Source organism: Anolis sagrei, chromosome 2, assembly GCF_037176765.1.
Source record: "Anolis sagrei isolate rAnoSag1 chromosome 2, rAnoSag1.mat, whole genome shotgun sequence".
NCBI lineage: Eukaryota > Metazoa > Chordata > Lepidosauria > Squamata > Dactyloidae > Anolis > Anolis sagrei.
Window position 1 is genome coordinate 20226471 of NC_090022.1, and position 20234 is coordinate 20246704.

Sequence of the window (20234 nt, forward strand, 5' to 3'; positions counted from 1 at the left end):
TGGCTTCCGCGAGCAACCCTTGCCAAGCACAGCTTTGTAGACTTCCAGGGAAAAAGAAGGAGTTCAGGTTGCTGCAATGGCTGACTGAAGTCCTTCAGCGAAGGGTGCTGTAATGCTGTATAACTCCAGTCAGGCTGTAGGCTGTATATCTCCCTGGCCAAGCCGTAGAAGATGAAGCTTTCTACAGGAGCTACTTCGTTTTATGTCCTGTGTGAAAGGCTTCTCTGTGAGAACTGACTCAAAAAGGTTCCTATTCCCTCCAAAACTCAAAGAGGGGCGGGACCAGGGAACCTAACGATAATTGACAGGTGGCTTGCCCTATGATTGCAAACTATAACAGGAAGCCACCCTGCTGCAAAATCCCAAACCTGGGATTGCAAACGAACATTTAATGCAAAGCAAACAGATTTGGAGCTCCTGGTACAGCTGTACCAGCACATATTGAGCATGGTGATCAGATCATGATATGAATAAACATAACAGTTTAAATAATGTACCAGTAAGGCCTTCTCGTGGACCGCCATGAGAATTTCTGGGGGGGGGGGGGGTGAAGCCCCCCAAGTCCCCCCCCCCGCTACATGCCTGCTTCCCTCCCTCTTTCTCTCCTCCTTTCTTTCTCTCCTTCCTTCCCTCTTTTTCTTTCCCTTCTTCTTTCTTCCTTCTCTACCTGTTTCTTTACTCCCTTCCTTTGATCTTTGGTTCCATCCTTCCTTGTATCTTTCCTTCCTTCCCTAATAATAATAATAATAATAATAATAATACTTTATTTATACCCTGCCACCATCTCCCCAAGGGGACTCGGGGCAGCTTACATGAGGCCAAGCCCAACAACACATCAGTAAAACAACAAGCAATAAGCAAATAAAACAATACAATTAATATAACTGACATATAGACAATAACACACAAAAATTTAAAAACCTTTGGCCGGGCCAGATGTAATAGTTTAACATTTTAAAAATAAACACTGGGCATGAACAGAGGTAGGATGTATCTAAGCAGGAGGGTTTTAAAGGAAATATAGGGAGAGCAACCCAATGGGTAGTTAAAGTGCTTCTGAGGACATTTTGCACAGAATTGTTTCTTTTATTCAGGCAAGGCACACTGGAACAGCCATGTTTTCAAGCTCCTCCTAAAGACTGCTTTAGGAGTCTTTAGGGGGCTTGCCAGATATCCTTGGGAAGTGAGTTCCAGAGTCGGGGGGGGGGGGGGGGACCATAGAGAAGGCCCTCTTTCTCTCTTTTGTTTCTTCTCTCCTTCCTTCGCTCTTTTTCCTTCCTTCTTTCACCTTTTTATTTCCTTCTCTCCTTCCTTCCTTCTCTCCTTCCCTCCTTCTTTCCCTCTTTCTTTCCCTTCTTCTTTCCTTCCCTCCCTCCCTCCCTCCCTCCCCTTTCTGTGTGTATATATCCATATATGTGTATATATATTTGTGTATATATGTGTGTTTGTGTATATATGCTTTGCACATGCATTGTAATGTATTTTTGTGGGTTTTTTTTAACTTTTAAAGTCTCTTCTGCTGTGTTTTTCAATGTTTTTGTGAGTGATGGCCAAATTGTTTTCAAATTTGGTGTCAATTTGCCCAGTGGTTTTTGAGTTATGTTAATCCCACAAACCAACATTACATTTTTGGAGTTCATAATGCTCTTTGATTGTAGGTAAACTATAAATCCCAGCAACTACAACTCCCAAATGACATCATCAATCCCCTGCCAACCCACCAGTATTCAAATTGGGGCATATCATGTATTTGTGCCAAATTTGGTCCAGTGAATGAAAATACACCCTGCATATCAGGATGATTAATAACAGTAGCAAAATTGTAGTTGTGAAGTAGCAACAAAAATAATGTTATGGTTGGGGGTCACCACAACATGAGGAACTGTATTACGGGGTTGCGGCATTAGAAAGATTGAGAACACTGTTCTACAGGATTTAGGATAAAATAAAACCAAGTGAAATGATGACACCATTGTAACATATTTATTTTAAAAACCTATATGAATTTACATAATAAACACAATAATATCAAACATTATCTCAAAATATATGTTCTAGCTTTAGTCAACATAATTTTTCCAATAATTTCAACTTGCTTTGCTAAATCATTCTTGAGATACATAATTTGACCTTTAAAACAAAAAAAAGTGATTGGTTTGGTGCTTACAATGTGAAAGAAGTCTATCTCTTTCTTCTGTGGAGAGAAGTGGCCAAAGCCCAACTTTGTTTTTGTCTGCCAGGAAGGGAAACGTAGTTGGTATTTCCGTTGTTTCTCTCTGCAGAGGAAGGAGAAGGACTCCTCTCTCAGTGGAAGAAGCACAGCCAGACTTCCATCTCTTCTCTTAGCAATGACAGGTTTCTTTATTGACAGAGAGAGGCACTCAAAGCAGAGGAGGCTTTCAGGAGCCTACTGTGGATGGCCTGATGTTCCACTCAACTTGCCCTTGTCCATGGATGGAGTCTTTGTGGATAACCGAAACTGCATAATATGAGCTGACATGATATTACCATTGTACTACGCACTTCTTCAAATGCAGGATAAAATACAATAGTCAAGCATTAAACATCCAGTCAATCTTCCACATTTATTGAGGTTAGGGGCAGAGGAACCCCATGAAAGTGAAACAATGCAGATAAATACATTGCTATTAATTTCTATCAAGAGAACACCTTTCTAGGAATGTCTTGGTTCCACTGGAAGCTGACCACAGAATTGCATTTAAGGACCTAGAGATTCTTAGAAATATGTTCTCTCTAGATATCTCTAGGTCCTTTAGCCTGACCAGAAGAAGTTGCTCATACAGTCATACTGGAAGACCTGGAGCAGTGGTTCTCAACCTGGGGTCCCCAGATGTTTTTGGCCTACAATTCCCAGAAATCCTAACAGCTGGTAAACTAGCCAAAAACATCTGGGGACCCAAGGTTGAGAAGCACTGACCTAGAGATTTCTGGAGAAAACATTTGATTCAAATCCATGAATAATCAAATCTGCAAAAGTTAAAAATGGAAATCTGTAGCGATGACTGAATCTGCACAGTTAAATAATTGTTGAAGAATTGGATTCAGAGCTGAACGGGAAGCAGAACGAGAATGACAATGACACAGATTATCCTCAGTATTCAGAGGTTCAACTGGACCCCCGACCCAACCCAGAAAAAGGGTTGGATCCTTTCCCCACGGAAGTCAACTGAAGAAAAAGCAAAGATCAACTTGTTTGTATCTGCATCTAAAAATACCAGCCGGCCTTCCTCAAAATCCAGGGACACACGGATATTCCTAGGCTCATGGCTCAAGTTTAAAGGGACCCACTCAGGAGAGTTTAAGATGGAGAGCCGACAAGGTGAAGGTGAGTCATATGGCCTCTTGCCCACAGCCCAGATTCCTTCATTTGGAGTAAATTGGAAAATCCCCTTCCTCCTGACAGACTCTCGAGCGACCCCCAGGGCCCACATTGCCCCCTTCTCTTCATCCACCTCAACCTCCCACCAATGTCTTCCTGAAGCAAATCTCTCTTGGCCCAACACGCAGAATTCCCGGTTGAATCTTGTATGGCAGTCAGGCAGGTCTTGGTATCTGTCCTCCCACTTCACACTGGTCAAACCTTCAGTCAGGATGAGGAAGGGATGTGCTGTGTCTGGATCTAAAATCACATTCACTACAGAACAGTAAAAGGAGAAAATGGAGAAGTACTTTGATGGAAGATGCCGTTAAAGAAAAGGTCAACAGCAGTTGCAAGACAGGACCTTAAAAAATATTTGCTTCAAGCTTCACCTGAATGTGGTCACCAAGGCACCTTCCACACTGCCCCTGTATCCCAGGATAGGATCCCAAATTATCTACTTATCCCAGATTATCTTGCAGAGTGTTTGAGGACTGAGACATCCACAGGGATACCAAGGCACTTGTTTATAAAGCTATTGTCCTCCTAACCCTGATATATGCCTGCAAAACGTGATCTACAGACATTACATGCAACTCCTTGAACAATTCCATCAGTGCTGCCTCTGAAAAATCCTGCAAATCTCTTGGGAAGTCAGACAGACAAATGTCAGCCTGCTGGAAGAAGCAAAGACCACCAGCATTGAAGTGATCAAATTTCTCTATGTAAAATGTATTTTCTTAATAACCTACATCAGGGAATGTGAAAGTGAGACCCACGAGATGCAAATGGCTCCTAGAACGCAAAAAGTGTTTATGTTCCCCAAGTGTCCTCTGGAGGGTATTACCACATTTCAGGCATCCCTAAAGCATTTAAAGCTCAGGAAAGGTTGGGGTTTTTTTTCTTTTCAAAAATAAATGAACTGAAATTAGACTTCCAGTTCATTTTCTGCTGCATAAAAGACATTTCTTGTATCTAAAACAACCCAGTGTCCAAAAACATAGCAATATTGTCTTCCTAAGGGCATTCAGGGGCTTTTAGGTGCAAAAACATTGAATTTTCTTGAGCATTGCCTAAGGTCCCTTCTACACTGCCATATAAAATCCAGATTATCTGCTTTGAACTGGATTATATGGCAGTGTAGAATAACATAATCCAGTTCAAAGCAGATGAACTGGATTGTATATGGCTGTGCAGATGGGACCTAAGATGTCTTGATGGCAAATATGGTCCTTACCTCACAACAGTTGCCTCCCTTGAATTATATCAATCTTCCAGAGTAAGCGAAATTACTTAGGTCCAAGTTGTAGATATAGGTGAGAAAAAGTCATTTGAATTAAGGGTAATGAGGTAGTATTTTATATTATTTTGTTAAGACTGGGACTCTAGAGACCAGGGTATGAATCCTTGATTTGCCAAAGAAACCCACTAGGGGTACATCTAAACAGTAGAATTAATGTAGATTGATGCTACATTAACTGCTGTGGCTCAATGCTATGGGATTTTGGGAATGGTCGATTGATGAGGCTAAAGACCTTGTAAAAGTACAACTCCTATTATTCCAAAAGATCACGTCAAATTCAAGTGGTGCATTAATTCTGTAGTTTAGCTGCACCCTGTGAGACCTTGAGAAAGTCACACACTTTCAATTCTTGAAAATGCAATGGCAAATCCCCTCTGAGTTAATTAGCCCAAGAAAGCCCTGTAATCTGAAGACATCCCACAACAACAGTGATTAATGACTAAAAATGTGAGTTGAGATGAAGACAACACTATTCGCATATCAGCCCTCAACCAGTTCCATAACTGTGTTTGATTTGGAAAGAGAGGCATGTTAAACCATTTCTCTCCATTAGACATGTCCCTACATTTCCATGAAGTTTCCCATCTCCTTTCATTCAGTGTATTACCTTTGTTCTGTGCTTCCTTTGCTGAATCTGTGTGAAAGAAAAGGAGATAAAGTGAAACTCAGAGTATTGTATATATATTCAAATATAATAATAATAATAAAACTTTATTTACATACCGCCCTATCTCCCCAAGGTAAGGCAAAACATTCAATTGCCAGAAGGGAAAACCATACAAACAAATTAAAACAAAAATCGTAAAAGATAAACATAAAATCCTGCTAAAACAAACACAAAACTTTAAAAAAAAACCAGTTTTATTATAACTCCATCATAGAATCATAGAATCACAGACAGCAAAACAAACACCACAAGGGTGTTAACCTTCCCGATGCTATCCAAAGATAAACAGACTGAGACAGTCAGTCAGTCAGTATTTAGCTGGAGTTACACTTAGAAAATGTACCTGTTCTGACTTACATACAAATTCAACTTAAGAATAAACCTACAGAACTTATTGTTTGTAACTTGGGAACTGTCTATAGTAGTGTACTATCTCTACTTGTTATTAACTACCATTAACTACCATCAAACCAATTTCAACCTATGGTGGCTCTATTAATGAGTGAACTCGAGATCACTCTATACCAGGGGTCCTCAAACTTTTTCAACAGAGGGCCAAGTCACAGTCCCTCAAACTGTTGGAGGGACGGATTATAATTTGGAAAAAAATGAATGAATTCCTGTGCACACTGCATATATCTTATTTGTAGTGCAAAAAAACCCCACTTAAAAACAATATAATAATTAAAATGAAGAACAATTTAAACAAATATAAACTTATTAGTATTTCAATGGGAAATGTGGCCCTGCTTTTGGCTGATAAGATAGGATTGATGTTGTTGTGTGCTTTCAAGTCATTTCAGACTTAGACTGACCCTGAGCGAGGGCCAGGTAAATGACCTTGGAGGGCCATATCCGGCCCCCGGGCCTTAGTTTGAGGACCCCTGCTCTATACAATAGCCCTACTCAGGTCTTGCAGATTCAGGGCTATGGCTTCCTTGATTGTGATTAACTATTTATCTGTAATGTGATCTTCTTTTTTTCTTACTGCTATTTCCTTTCCCGAGCATTATTGTCTTTTCTCATGAGCAACATCTTCTCTAGCCACATGGAAATATTGCAACATTAACACACAATATTATCTTATTAGCCAGGAAAAAATGAAACACAAAGTTACAGAATGGGACACCTGTCTCGAGAGCAGTACGTGTGAAAGCAGTACATGCTACCCCTCTATTCTGCCTTGGTCAGACCACATCTGGAATATTGTGTCCAATTCTGGGCACCACAATTGAAGGGAGATGTTGACAAGCTGGAATGTGTCCAGAGGAGGGCGACTAAAATGATCAAGGGTCTGGAGAACAAGCCCTATGAGGAGCTGGGCATGTTTAGCCTGCAGAAGAGAAGGCTGAGAGGAGACATGATGGCCATGTATAAAAAGAGAGCAAGCTTGTTTTCTGTTGGCCTGGCATCTGGAGAACAAGCCCCATGAGGAGTGGCTGAAAGAGCTGGGCATGTTTAGCCTTCAGAAGAGAAGGCTGAGAAGAGATATGATGAGGGCCATGTATAAATGTGTAAAGGGAAATCGTTGGGAAGAGGGAGAAAGCTTGCTTTCTGTTCCCCTGGAGAATGGGATGCAGAACAATGTCTTCAAACCACAGAAAAGGATATTCCGTCTGAACATTAAGGAAAACTTCCTGACTGTGAGAGCTGTTAAACAGTGGAACTCTCTGCTCTGGAGTGTGCTGGAGGCTCCTTCTTTGGAGGCTTTTAAACAGAAGCTGAATGGCCATCTGTCGGGGGTGCTTTGAATATGATTTTCCTGCTTCTTGGCAGGGGGTTGGACTGGATGGCCCATGAGGTCTCTTTCAACTCTATGGATCTATGATGTGAGCACCACACTGAATGAATTAATGTTTGGAAACGTTGGGTGAGGTCTCCTTACAAGTTAGCAGGTAAACTCGCCCTAAAATCTAATTCAGTTTTGACACACCATCTACCATTGAAATTTCCTTTCCCATCCATACTGCCACAACATTTACCTTTGGGAAATGTTTCCTCCAGGGTCTCTGTTAAGGAGAAGGAAAAATGACACATTTATTTCAATAACAACACATTCTTATAAATCCTCTGAAACAAATTAAAGCAAATATTTAAATTAAGGTGCTATTGAATGAATTCATGCTTCTTTTCTTTTTCATATTCCATTATTTGAAGAATTATAAAAAGTTTTAACACACATACAGACATCCAAATATAAGCACTGGGCAAGTGCCACATCCATGAGCTTTCAGTTAGTGGATTCAACCTCCTGTGGATTGACTCTGTGTCTGGGAGCATGTCACATCAGCCACACACTTCTGCCTTCAAAGTTCCTTTGCAAGGAAGAAGCAACTTAATTCTGGGAATTGCTGCCAGCTCTCCTGCTGCCCTAAACTAATTTTTGGCTGAACACATTCACAGTCTCTCTTCAAATTCACTTTGAGTGACCACTCAAAACCTCTATGTTGCTCTGCACTCACCTGGGGCAGAAGAAATAAAAAAATTCCTTCAACATCAGTGGCTTCCAACCTTTGGTCCTCCAATTGTTTTGCACTTCACCTCCCAGAAATCCCAGCCAGCTTAGGAATTGTGGGAGCTGAAGTCCAAAACACCTGGAGAACCAAAGGTTGGGAACCACTGCCCTACACTGATGCCAGTTTTAAGTGAATATGCTCAGTCTTTCTGCCAGCCCTGCAGAGTGAATGTGTTCATTCACTTGCAAATATGTTCACTTTAAAATGGCACAGGGCATCAGTGCATTGCATAGGGCTACCACTGTACCAAGTTCAGAAGCTCCAATTAGTTCAAAACACAGCTGTCAGACTAGTTACAGGAACATCTAAGAGTGAAAATATTACACCTGTATTAAAGTCATTCCACTGGTTGCCAAATAGTTTGGGAGCAAAATACAAAGTTTTTGGTTTTGACCTTTAAAGCCCTACATCAGCGTTTCTCAAACTGGGGGTTGGGACCTTGGGGGGGGGTCATGAGGGGGTGTCAGAGGGGTCACCAAAGACCCCACAGTATTTTCTACTGGTCATGGGGGTTCTGTGTGGGAGGTTTCGTCCAATTCTATCATTGGTGGAGTTCAGAAAGCTCTCGCAGGTGGACTATAAATCCCAGCAATTACAACTCCCAAATGTCAAGTCTATTTTCCCCAAACTCCATCAGTGTTCACATTTGGGAATATTGGGTATTCGTGCCAAGTCTGGTCCAGATCCATCATTGTTTGAGTCCAGTGCTCTCTGGATGTAGGTGAACTACAGCTCCAGAACTCAAGGTCAATGCCCAACAAACGCTTCCAGTATTTTCTGTTGGTCATGGAAGTTCTGTGTGCCAAGATTGGCTTAATTCCATAGTTAGTGGAGTTCAGAATGTTCTTTGATTGTAATCTTAAATCCCGGCAACTACAACACTCAAATGAAAATATCACACACACCCCACACACACACGCACACAGGCACATACACATACACACACCAAACCCACCAGTATTCAAATTTAGGCGAATTGGGTATTAGTGCCAAATTTGGTCCCGTGAGTGAAAATACATCCTGCATATCAGATATTTACATTATGTTTCATAACAGTAGCAAAATTCCAGTTATGAGGTAGCAACGAAAATAATTTTATGGTTGGTGGTCACCACAACATGAGGAACTGTATTAAGGGCTCATAGTATTAGGAAGGTTGAGAAACACTGCCCTACATGATGTGAGTGCTGGTTACCTACGAAATTGTCTTCTCCCATACAATCTGCCCCGACATTGAGATCCTTTGCGGGGGTGTCTGCTCCAATCTGCCAGAACCTGATTGGCAACCATCAACCAGAGAACCTTTTCATCAGCTCCCCTACGACTGTGGAATGACCTGCCGTAAGAGCTGTCACAGCTGTCAGTATCAAGATAGAACTGAAGACCTATCTCTTCCACCAGGTCTACCCAGGCAATTTTAAATTGTGATTCTTATATGTATACTCTCTTTGTATTTTAATATATGTATTTGTATTATATTTTAATCTTTGAACTATGTATTTTAATATACGTATTTTATGATGGTGTGTTTATGATACCTATTTCATGGGCATGTGTTTTAACTGTACTGTGGCCTATCTCAAGCTGTGAGGAGAGCTGGGTAACAAATAAACATTATTATTCTTATTATCATTATTATTCACGTGATTTTTTTTGTTTAATACATACTGTAAATAAACATTTTGCAGGGACATTTATATGCAAAAATTGCAGCTGACTGAATGGATGCAAAGAAAGTCATGACAGAAGTAGTTGCTGGTGGAAACTGATAAGAACATGCTGAATCAGACCCCAGGCATATATAATTCAGCATTCTGTTCACACTGTGGCCAGGGAATTGCACAAGGGAAGGACAGAAAGGTATCCCACAATTACCCCAAACAATCAATATATACTGGCATAATGTTTGTGATAGTATGGCTAATACATTGCTGTTATAGTGAGTAGCCTTAGAAGATTCTGTTAATTTATCAACAAGGGTAAGAATAACAACTACAGTCATCCCTCCACATGACTATGCGATCAACTTCTAGCAGATTATTGACCCTACCATAGTACTGAAGGACTTAGAAATTAATCGAATCTGTAAATAATCAAATCTGCAAATGTGGAGAGCCAACAGTCCATCAGCCAACCTGAGCCCCCTTTAAAGAAACAAACCAAGAAGTAGGGCTGTGGGAGAATATGTGAGAGTGGTTTGCTTATGAAATATCTCCTAAAGTCCTTCCTTTGTCCGGACTTGGCCCCATATAAGCCACTCCGAGTCCCCATTGGGGAGTTGGTGGCGGGGTATAAATACAGATTATTATTATTATTATTATTATTACTACTACTACTACTACTACTATTCCTTAAGGAAAGACTTCACTTTCCAATCAACCAATCTGGAAGCCCAGTATTCACAAGATATAGATCCATTGGCCTTTCCGTGCTGCTATCCCACCATACCTTCAAACGTTTCCATGGCTTTTAATAGAGCTGGCCTTTTCTGGGAGTAACTTCTAAGTCTTTTTTCAGGTCTTGGAAAAAGGTCAACCACATGTCTCAGTTGTCCCTCTTGGTACCTGGAAAGAAGATGGATCAGAAAGGAGATGATTAAAAACCATTGGCTCACTGCAGGCTTGCAAAATGGATTAGGACTCTGTGACCTAACTTACTTAAGAATAGATTCAGGGTGCAACTACGCTATAGATTTAATGCAGTTTGACTCCACTATAACTACCATGGTTCAATACTAGGGAATCCTGGGATTTGGCAAAGAAGGCTAATAAAGTTCTTGCAAATTACAACTCCCAGGATTCCATAGCATTGAGTCATGGCAGATGAGTCAAACTGCGTTAATTCTTTGGTGCAGACGCATCCCCACAAGACCTTCATATGACAATTTCAGAATTGATGCTCCTCCACCCAATTCTCTTCTGTTTTTCTTCATTTTTTTTAAAAGGTTCAAACAAATACAATACCAACAGCTTCTTGACCATTATTTTCTGTTAGAAATGACTATTGAAAACAGAAATTGAAATGCAAAAGTTCTAGGACAGTCATTCGTCCTCATTCGCAGATTTGATTATCCAGTATTTGACAACTGGAGACTAGGATGCAGAACAATGGCTTCAAACTACAAGAAAGGAGATTCCATCTGAACATTAGAAAGAACTTCCTGACTGTGAGAGCCGTTCAGCAGTGGAACTCTCTGCCCCGGAGTGTGGTGGAGGCTCCTTCTTTGGAAGCTTTTAAACAGAGGCTGGATGGTCATCTGTCGGGGGTGCTTTGAATGCAATTTTCCTGCTTCTTGGCAGAGGGGTGGAATGGATGGCCCATGAGGTCTCTTCCAACTCTATGGTTCTATGATTCTATGATTCTAATATGTTCTCTCAAGGAATCTCTAGGTCCTCCAGCACCATTCTATGGTCAGCTTCCTGCAGTTGTTACCTATATGTTCAAGGATCTAGAGCAGTGGTTCTCAGCCTGTGGATCCCCAGATATTTTGGCCTCCAACTCCCAGAAATCCTAACAGCTGGTAAACCGGCTGGAATTTCTGGGAGTTGTAGGCCAAAACACTTGGTGACCCACAGGTTGAGACCCACTGCATTAAAATTCACTGAATTTTAATGCAGTGGTTCCCAACATTTGGTCCTCCAGGTGTTTAAGACTTCAGCTCACAGAAATCCCAGCCAGTTTATCAACTGTTACTAATTGTGAGAGCTGAAATCCACCACAGGTTGGGAACCACTGCGTTAGATTTAAAAAATAGCACTTTAATTCATTTTCCTACTTTTGTGTGGGTTTTCTGCCATCAAAAAGTGTAGGCCCTATTGTATAATGCTTGAAAATGTCTTTTCAATAAACAAAGAAAATACTGGTTGATGAAGAAAATGACTATTCAGTGTATGAGTTGTAGGCCAAAACACCTGGGGACCTACAGGTTGAGAACCACTGATCTAGAGATTCCTAGAGAGAACAATTCTCTAGACATGTATAGGTCCTCCAGAACATTTCTATTGGAAGAGTCAAGACCTCACAACCTCTGAGGATGCTTGCCATAGATGCAGGTGAAAAGTCAAGGAGAGAATGCTTCTAGAACATGGTCATATAACCCAAAAAACCTACAACAACCCAGTGATTCTAGCCATGAAAGCCTTTGACAATACATATTTTCAATGTTTGGCATCCCCAATATAAAGGATATACAAAGCTATCTGCAGCCGTTGCACCTTTTATTGTTGTGGTTGTCTGAAAAACAGGTCTGGAGCTCTTCCACAAAAGGAAGTAGAGAACCAAAAGAGGAAAGGAGAAAAATCCACCTACCTTTTCAAAGTACTTCCAATGTCCTGAAAGAAATAGAAAAATGAATCCAAACTAGAGAAGCAGAACATATGCTGGACCACTATTTTGTTCAATGTGGGATTTATTTGTTGTCTGGGAAATTATTATAAGCCCTATACAGTTTGGGTCCTGCTTATTTATGCAACCGCATTTCTCTTTATGAACCTGTTTGGGCATTAAGATTGGCTGGGGAGGCCCTCCTCTCGATCCCACCTCCATTGCAAGCGAGGTTGGTGGGAACAAGGGAAAGGGCCTTCTCAATAGTGCTCCCCCACCCCGGGCTCTGAAATACCCTCCTCAGGGGAATCAGACAAGCAACCACCCTCATGACTTTCAAGGACTTAAAGATTTCGCTATTTAAGCAGGTCTTTGAAAATTATTAGTAACCCTTAATGTGGATGAGGTCTTTGTTTTTATGGATACACTTGTAAAGGCACATTGGTTTTTAATTAACTTATTTAATCTGTTGGAATTATTATGTTTTAAATATGTTTACTGCTTATTGTTTAAATCAGAGTTTCAGGGTTCTCATGTGGAACTCATTGCCTCCATACATTAGAGCAATGTCGGAGTTGCGACCTTTTGTAAAGGCACTCAAGACTTGGCTGTTTGGTTGTGCATTTAAGTAATCAGATCTAATTTGCCAAATAGTCACTGTCAAATGTTTTTATGTTGAATGTTTTTATATTGTGTAAATCCTATTTTAGACTGTAAGTCGCTCGGAGCACCTTGGTGGAGAGCGACTAATTAAGAAATAAAGTGAAGTGAAGTGAAGTGAAGGGTTCAGAATGCTCTTTGATTGGAGGTAAAGTATAAATCCCAGCAACTACAAGTCCCAAATGCCATGGTCTATTTTCCCCAAACTTCACCAGCGTTCACATTTGGGCATATTGAGTATTTATGCCAAGTTTGCTCCATTGAGTAAACAATGTTTCTGGATGTAGGTGAACTACAACTCGCAAACTAAAGGTCAAAGCCCACCAAACCCTTCCAGTATTTTCTGTGGATCATAGGAGTTCTGTGTGCCAAGTTTGGTTCAAATCCATCATTGGTGGAGTTCAGAATGCTCTTTGATTGCAGGTGAACTATAAATCCCAGCAACTACAACTCCCAAATGACAAAATCAACCTTTCTCCACCCCACCAGTATTCAAATTTGGGCATGGTGGGTATTTTGCCAAGTTTGGTCCAGTGAATAAAAATACATCCTGCCTATCAGATATTTACATTATGCTTCATGACAGTAGTGAAATTACAGATATGAAGTAGCAACAAAAATAATGTTATGGTTGGGGGGTCTCTACAACATATGGAACTGTATTAAGATGTTGTGGCATTAGGAAGGTTGAGAAACACTGGTTTAAATGTTATTTTGTTTTATTGGTTTAGTTTATTAATTTGTCATTTATTTGTATATATTGTTTACTGCGTTTTACTCCTGTTGTGAGCTGCCATGAGTCCTTTCGGGGAGATGGGATGATATAGAAATAAATAGATGATATAGAAGTAAAAGTTGTTATTATTATTATTATTATTATTTTAAAATTTAAATCTTCCTTATTTCCCATAAGCCAAGTAACAAAGCATGCATTAACTCTCACTTGCAGCAATTTGATTGGTGGCTGCTGACGCTTTTTCTCCATCTCTGAGATCAACGTATTAAGACGACCAATTTCCTCTGAAAGTCTGGTGATATTTTCTTCCCAGCTTTTCTCAGTCTCATTCTCCATTTCGCTCAGCTGGTTAAGCCAAACGCGTTCTTTTGTCTTAATACATTTCTTCATTTCCTTGAAAACAGACCTGATCTCATCCTTCTCCAACTTTATCTGTGTCTGAGGTGAGAAAAGAAAGAATTAGTATATTATTGCATGAGGCAGGCAAACTGGCACGAAAGTTGGACTGTCATCTTTGGAAATGGTCCCTGTCACACAATGCCATATCTGATAAGGTAGATAGTTTACTTTCTGAAATCCCCAATATGTGAATTGGACTAACAAAGGCTCACCAAGAATGTTTGCTTCTTCTCCTCTTCAGCCAGTTTCCACTCAATGGCAGTTGTTTTCTTTTTCTCCAGAGATTGTTGGAGGGCATCAAACTTGTCCTATAAAAACAAAACAAATCCCATCCCAACCATCACAAATTTTGCATTTCTATTACTATTTGTATTCCCCCCCCCCCCCCCCCGCCATCCAGAGATGCTTTACTCCATGTTCAGCAGTGGAACTCTCTGCCCGAGTGTGGCAGAGGCTCTTTCTTTGGATGCTTTTAAGCAGAGGCTGGATGGCTATCTGCCAGGGGTGTTTTGAATGAAATTTTCCTGTTTCTTGGCAGGGGTTTGGACTGGATGGCTCACGTAGTCTCTTCCAGCTCTAGGATTCTACAATTCTATGTATCCCATGAAGTATGCAGACCACAAAAATGGACTGGGACATCCGTAGGGAAACCAAGGTGCTTGGGTTCCCAAGGTGCTTGGTTTCTCTAAGCCATTGTCCTCCCAACCTGCGAAACATGACCTGTCTACAGACAACATACGCAACTCCTGGAACGATTCCATCAGTGCTGCCTCCAAAAAATCCTGCAAATCTCTTGGGAAGACAGATGGACAAATGTCAGCCTGCTGGAATAATAGAATCATAGAATCAAAGAGTTGGAAGAGACCTCATGGGCCATCCAGTCCAACCCCCTGCCAAGAAGCAGGAATATTGCATTCAAATCACTCCTGACAGATGGCCATCCAGCCTCTGGAAGAGGCAAAGACTGCCAGCACTGAAGCAATGCTCCTCCGCCATCAACTCCACTGGACTGACCACATTGTCCAAATGCCCAATCACCATCTCCCAAAGCAGCTACTCTACTCTGAACTCAAGAACAGAAGTTGGCAGACAGAAAAAAGAGATTTAAAGATGGGCTTAAAGCCAACCTTAATAACTGTGGCATAGACACTGAGAACTGGGGAGCCCTGGCCCTTGAGTGCTCTAACTGGAGTTCAACTGTGACCAGCAGTGCTGCGGAATTTGAAGACGCACGAATGGAGGGTGAAAGAGAGAAATGTGCCAAGAGGAATGCATGTCAACCCAACCCTGACTGGGACCACCTTCCACTTGGAAACCAATGTCCTCATGGTAGGGGAACATGTGGATCAAGTATAGGGCTCCACACCCACCGCCAAGACACCACATCAGGAAGTCAATCATCCTTGAGCTATGAGGGATTGCCTAAGTAAGTAAAAGTAAGTAAAAAAATGGGTGTAATTCATGTTTCATTTAGTTTCAAAGGTACTACAAGATCCCCTTGTATACCAATAGAGGCTGAGACAATTATGTCTTTAAAAAAACATTTCTTTTAGGGGAAAAGTCAGCCAAACTAATATCTAACAGGATTTTCTCAGAAGCCATTATCTGATCTGGCAATAGAAGGAGAAAGAGTAAATGTTGATCTCTCAGGCTTCCTTCAGTCAGCTGAAGAGGAAATTGGGGGCATCGATATGATTTTTCCTGTGTTAACCTTTCTGTCTTGAACGTCCAAACTATAGCTACACAGTGTTCCCTCACTTATCGTGGGTGTTACTCCCAGAAATCCTAACAGCTGGTAAAGTGGCTGGGATTTCTGGGAGTTGTAGGCCAAAACACCTGGGGACCCACAGGTTGAGAACCACTGCTTTAGGTGGAATCTGTTATCCTGTAGTTTGAATCTGTTACTCCATGTTTTAAATGCTACAGAAAGCAAGCTTGCTTACTCATCCATTTGACATCCCCTCAAATATTTAAACTTCTATGACAGTCCTGATTCCAAGATTTTCGGATGTAGGATACTCAACTCCTAAACTGAACACTTTTCTGTGAATGATACAGCAGAACATGATGACTTCCTACCTTATATTCTTGGGCAGCTTCCTCCATGGGAACCACATCATGCCCCCAGTGCTCCATGGAGGTGTCACACACCACACAAATTAGGACTTGGTCATTCTTGCAGAATAATTTCTTACACACTCCCTTTCTTCCCTCTCCCCTTTTCCCCCTCTTGGCTTTCCTGATGTTTTCCACAATTTTTGCCAGTTGTTGGTTTGGCCTCAAGTTCCTCATCTTGACAGCGGCTCTACACAGGGGACACAAAGCCGGAGCCGGAGACTCCTGGCAGTGCTGGATGATACAAGCTCGACAAAAATTGTGCCTACAGTGGGTTAGTACTGGGTCTTGGAATAAATCCAGGCAGAGGGAACAAACTGTTTCACCATACAGCTGTTTCTTGGGACCCCCAAATGCCATGCTTGCCTATCCCCGATGAGCAAAAATGGAAATGTCAGCCTTAAGTTTCGATTCTGATTTCAACTAACTACAAAATGTTTGCTCTCTTGGCTCTGTCTCCAGGGCTGTGGAACCAATCAGAGAGTCAAAAGCAGTGGGGAAACATTTTCAGCAGAGTAAATAAGGATGGGTGGGGTGGATTGGATCTAGCACATTGTCCTTTTCTTCTTTTTTTTCATGTCAGGAGTTACTTGAGAAACTGTAGATGCACCAGAAGCAAAGCTTTTCTTCTTAATAGAATTACATTAGTTACAATTATGAAAACAATTCATTTTTACAATACAGTAAAAATAAGTCAATAGAAGCAATGTAACACTTTCTAGTCCAGCGTTTCTCAGCTTGGGTGTTGGGACCCCTGGGGTTGTCGTGAGCGGGTGTCAGAGGAGTCACAAAAGACCATCAGAAAACAGTATTTTTGCTTGGTCATGGGGGTTCTGTGTGGGAACTTTGGCTCAATTCTCTCATTGGTGGGGTTGAGAATGCTCTTTGATTGTAGGTAAACTATAAATCCCAGCAACTAGAACTCTCCAATGTCAAGGTCTATTTCCCCCCAAACTCCACCAGTGTTCACATTCGGGCATATTGAGTATCTGTGCCAAGTTTGGTCCAGATCCATCATAGTTTGAGTCCACAGTGCTCTTTGGATGTAGGTGATCTACAAATCCCAGATGCAAGGTCAATGCCTACCAAAACCTTCCAGTATTTCCTGTTGTTCATGGGAGTTCTGTGTGCCAAGTTTGCTTCAATTCCATCAGTGGTTGAGTTCAGAATGCTCTTTGATTGTCAGTGAACTATAAATCCCAGCAACTACAACTCCCAAATGACAAAATCAATCCCTCCAATCCCACCATTATTCAAATTTGGGCATATCAGGTATTTGTGCCAAATTTCGTCCAGTGAATGAAAATATATCCTCCATATCTGATATTTACATTATGATTCATAACAGCAGCAAAATGACACTTATGAAGCAACAACAAAAATAATGCTATGGTGGGGGTCACCACAACATGAGGAACTGTATTAAGGGATTGTAACATTAGGAAGGTTGAGAATAACTGTTCTAGTCTATTCTTTAAAAGCTTGAAAGAATGGGTAAGAATAGGTTTTCACCTGCTGCCTGAAGAACAGCGAGGCATTCTAGTCTCCCTGGGAAGGGAGCTGCCACCAAGAAGGCCCTCTCTTGCATTCCACCAGCTGTGGTTCCAATGATGGTGGGACTGAGAGAAGGACATCTCCTGAAGCTCTCAGAGCCCAAGCCAACTCATACCAGGAAATAGCCTGGATCTGTACCATATAGGGCTTTATGCGCTCTAACCATCACTTTGAATTGTTCCTGGAAAGAAACTGGCAGCCAGTGGAGCTGGTGCAACAAGGGGATTTTGCTTCACTCAGTTAACAATCTGGTCACTCTTCTTTGCACTAGATGAAGTTTCTGAACCCTGGATTGTTGTGAGTTGTCTGGGCTGTATGGCCATGTTCCAGAAGCATTCTCTCCTGACATTTTACCTGCATCCTCAAGATTGTGAAGTCTGCCGGAAACTAGGAAAATGCTCTTCAAAGGCAGCCCTAAGTAGAGCATGTTACAATATTTAGAAAGCCTTAATGGGAATGATATGTTTGCAGTCAATTAAATAAAAGTGAGAGAAATCTAAAAAAGGAAACCTTTTGTGGCTTGAACCTGGCCATTCAACTTCTTCATTGGCTGTACGTGCTTACTGAGTAGGCATGAATATAACACAAATATTCCAAAATAATTTTCTTTTCTTTTTTTTAAAAATGTGAAACATGGAACGATTTTGGTCCCAATCATTTCTCATAAGGGATGATCAACCAGTCCTTAATCCCTGCCCAGTGACCTTACCTGGTACTCTGAGGCCACCTCATCAATGGGGAGCAAATAGTGACCTCTATGCTCCACAGCCCAGTTGCAGACCATACAGATAAGGGTTTCGTCATTCCGGCAGAAGAGCAAGAGGGGCTTCTTGTGCCGTGGACAAGCTGGCTGCATCATATAGGTACCTCTGTTTTCTTGTTCCGTCTGCAGACCTTTGACACGTTCCACGATGTTGGCCAGGTGCCGGTTCAGTGTGAGGCTCCTTGGGGGAATCAATGTCCGGCACTGGGGACAAGGGAAGGCTTTTCTTGGCTGTCCAAAGAGCCTGGCCACACAGCTTCGGCAGAAGCTGTGACCACAGCGGGTGGTCATGGGATCCACATAGTATTCCAGGCAGATGGGACAGGTGATCTCATCATAGAAATCTTGCGGCAGAGCCCTATATGCCATGGCTGCCCTTTGCAGAAGCTGAAGGAAACAAATCTCTGTGTTAGTTTCCTTTCTGGTTTTAATGCATTGCAGGAGAGGAGGAGTTTCAATCTGCTTGCGTGGAGGAACTGTATGTAAAACTTATGATGAGATGGAAGCATTCCTCAAACAACATTTGACGTGTGTTTGTTTTCGATTAAAAACATGGGTGGGGCTGATAAGTCACTGGGAGATGAGGTTGGCAAGTGTAGCTCACAAAACTGGATGGGGGAAATTTATTTTATTTCTTTATTTACGGAATTTATATCCCACCTTTCCCCAGTCAAGGGTCCAAGGCAGCTTAGGGTAAAGGTAATGGTTTCCCCTTCACATTAAGTCTAGTCGTGTCCAATTCTGAGGGGTGATACTCATCTCCATTTCTAAGCCGAAGAGCTGGCATTGTCCGTAGACACCTCCAAGGTCATGTGGCCAGCATGACTGCATAGAGTGCCATTACCTTCCCACTGAAGTGGTACCTATTGATCTTCTCACATTTGCATGTTTTTAAACTGCTAGCTTGGCAGAAGCTGGGGCTAACAGTGGGAGCTCACCCCATTCCTCAGATTCGAACCACCAATCTTTCAATCAGCAAGTTCAGCAGCTCACTGGTTTAACCCACCGCACCACTGGGGCTTAAAGCTAGCAAAAACATACAATATAAAATTATAAACAAGCTAAAACCATAAATATTAGCAAATGCTGTGAAACACTAATTAAAACCCCAATAAAATAAATTAAATCCACCCTGATGATACGTAACGAAGTCAAAGGGCCTGCCTAACCTTTAGATATCACCTGGGATATCTGAAGGTTAGGCAGGCCCTTTGACTTCCTCAGAAAGGAAGGTTTTTAGGCTCTTCCTGAATACCAACAAAGAGAGTGCAGATTTTATCTTCCTGGGAGGGCATTCCAAAGAGAGGGAGCCACTCCTGAGAAGGATCTTCAAACTGAGAGTGTCACAGATGCTTAAGGACACCAGCATTTCCCCACTTGATCTTAGTGCTCTCCCCGGTGTGTACAAAGGAACCCGATGTCTCAGGTAATCTGGACTGATACCATGAAGGGTTTGAAGGTCAAAACCAGCACTTTGGATGAAGCCTGGAAACTAATTGGGAGCCAATGCAGCTGTTTTGGGAGCAGGATATGTTTTCTTATATCTGCTTCCATTAACAGCCAAATATTAAGTAAAGCCAGTCTGGCCAGTGGTGAAGTGTTGTTATTGTTAACTTCAAGTCTTCAAGTTGACTTCAGCTTCTGGAGATCTCATGAACAAGAGATGGCCAAGATTCACTATCTTTTGGAGCCCCACTCAAGTCCAGACTCAGAGTTGTTGTTTTCCTGGTGATGTCTATCCATCTGGAATGTGGTCTTTCTCTTTTTCTCCAGCTATAATAATCTTATCTAGCGAGTTGTCCCATAATATGGTCACAGT

At 41.6% G+C, this 20234-nt stretch overlaps 1 protein-coding gene across 2 annotated transcripts; it reads right to left on the minus strand.

The window, feature by feature from the left end:
• Positions 1-2903: 2903 nt before the first annotated feature.
• On the minus strand, positions 2904-18793 carry LOC132765204 (zinc finger protein RFP-like). Of its 2 annotated transcripts, none has more exons than XM_067463320.1 (8): positions 18362-18793; positions 14196-14291; positions 13792-14022; positions 12174-12196; positions 10314-10429; positions 7332-7358; positions 5290-5316; positions 2904-3655 (listed from the first exon to the last, which is right to left on the minus strand). In XM_067463320.1, exons 1-8 carry the CDS (start codon positions 18782-18784, stop codon positions 3120-3122), a joined length of 1479 nt encoding a protein of 492 aa, XP_067319421.1. In that variant the 5' UTR covers positions 18785-18793; the 3' UTR covers positions 2904-3119. The 2 variants fall into 2 exon arrangements, with proteins under 2 accessions (XP_067319421.1, XP_067319422.1); XM_067463321.1 differs by lacking the exon at positions 18362-18793 and adding an exon at positions 16063-16482.
• Positions 18794-20234: the final 1441 nt, after the last annotated feature.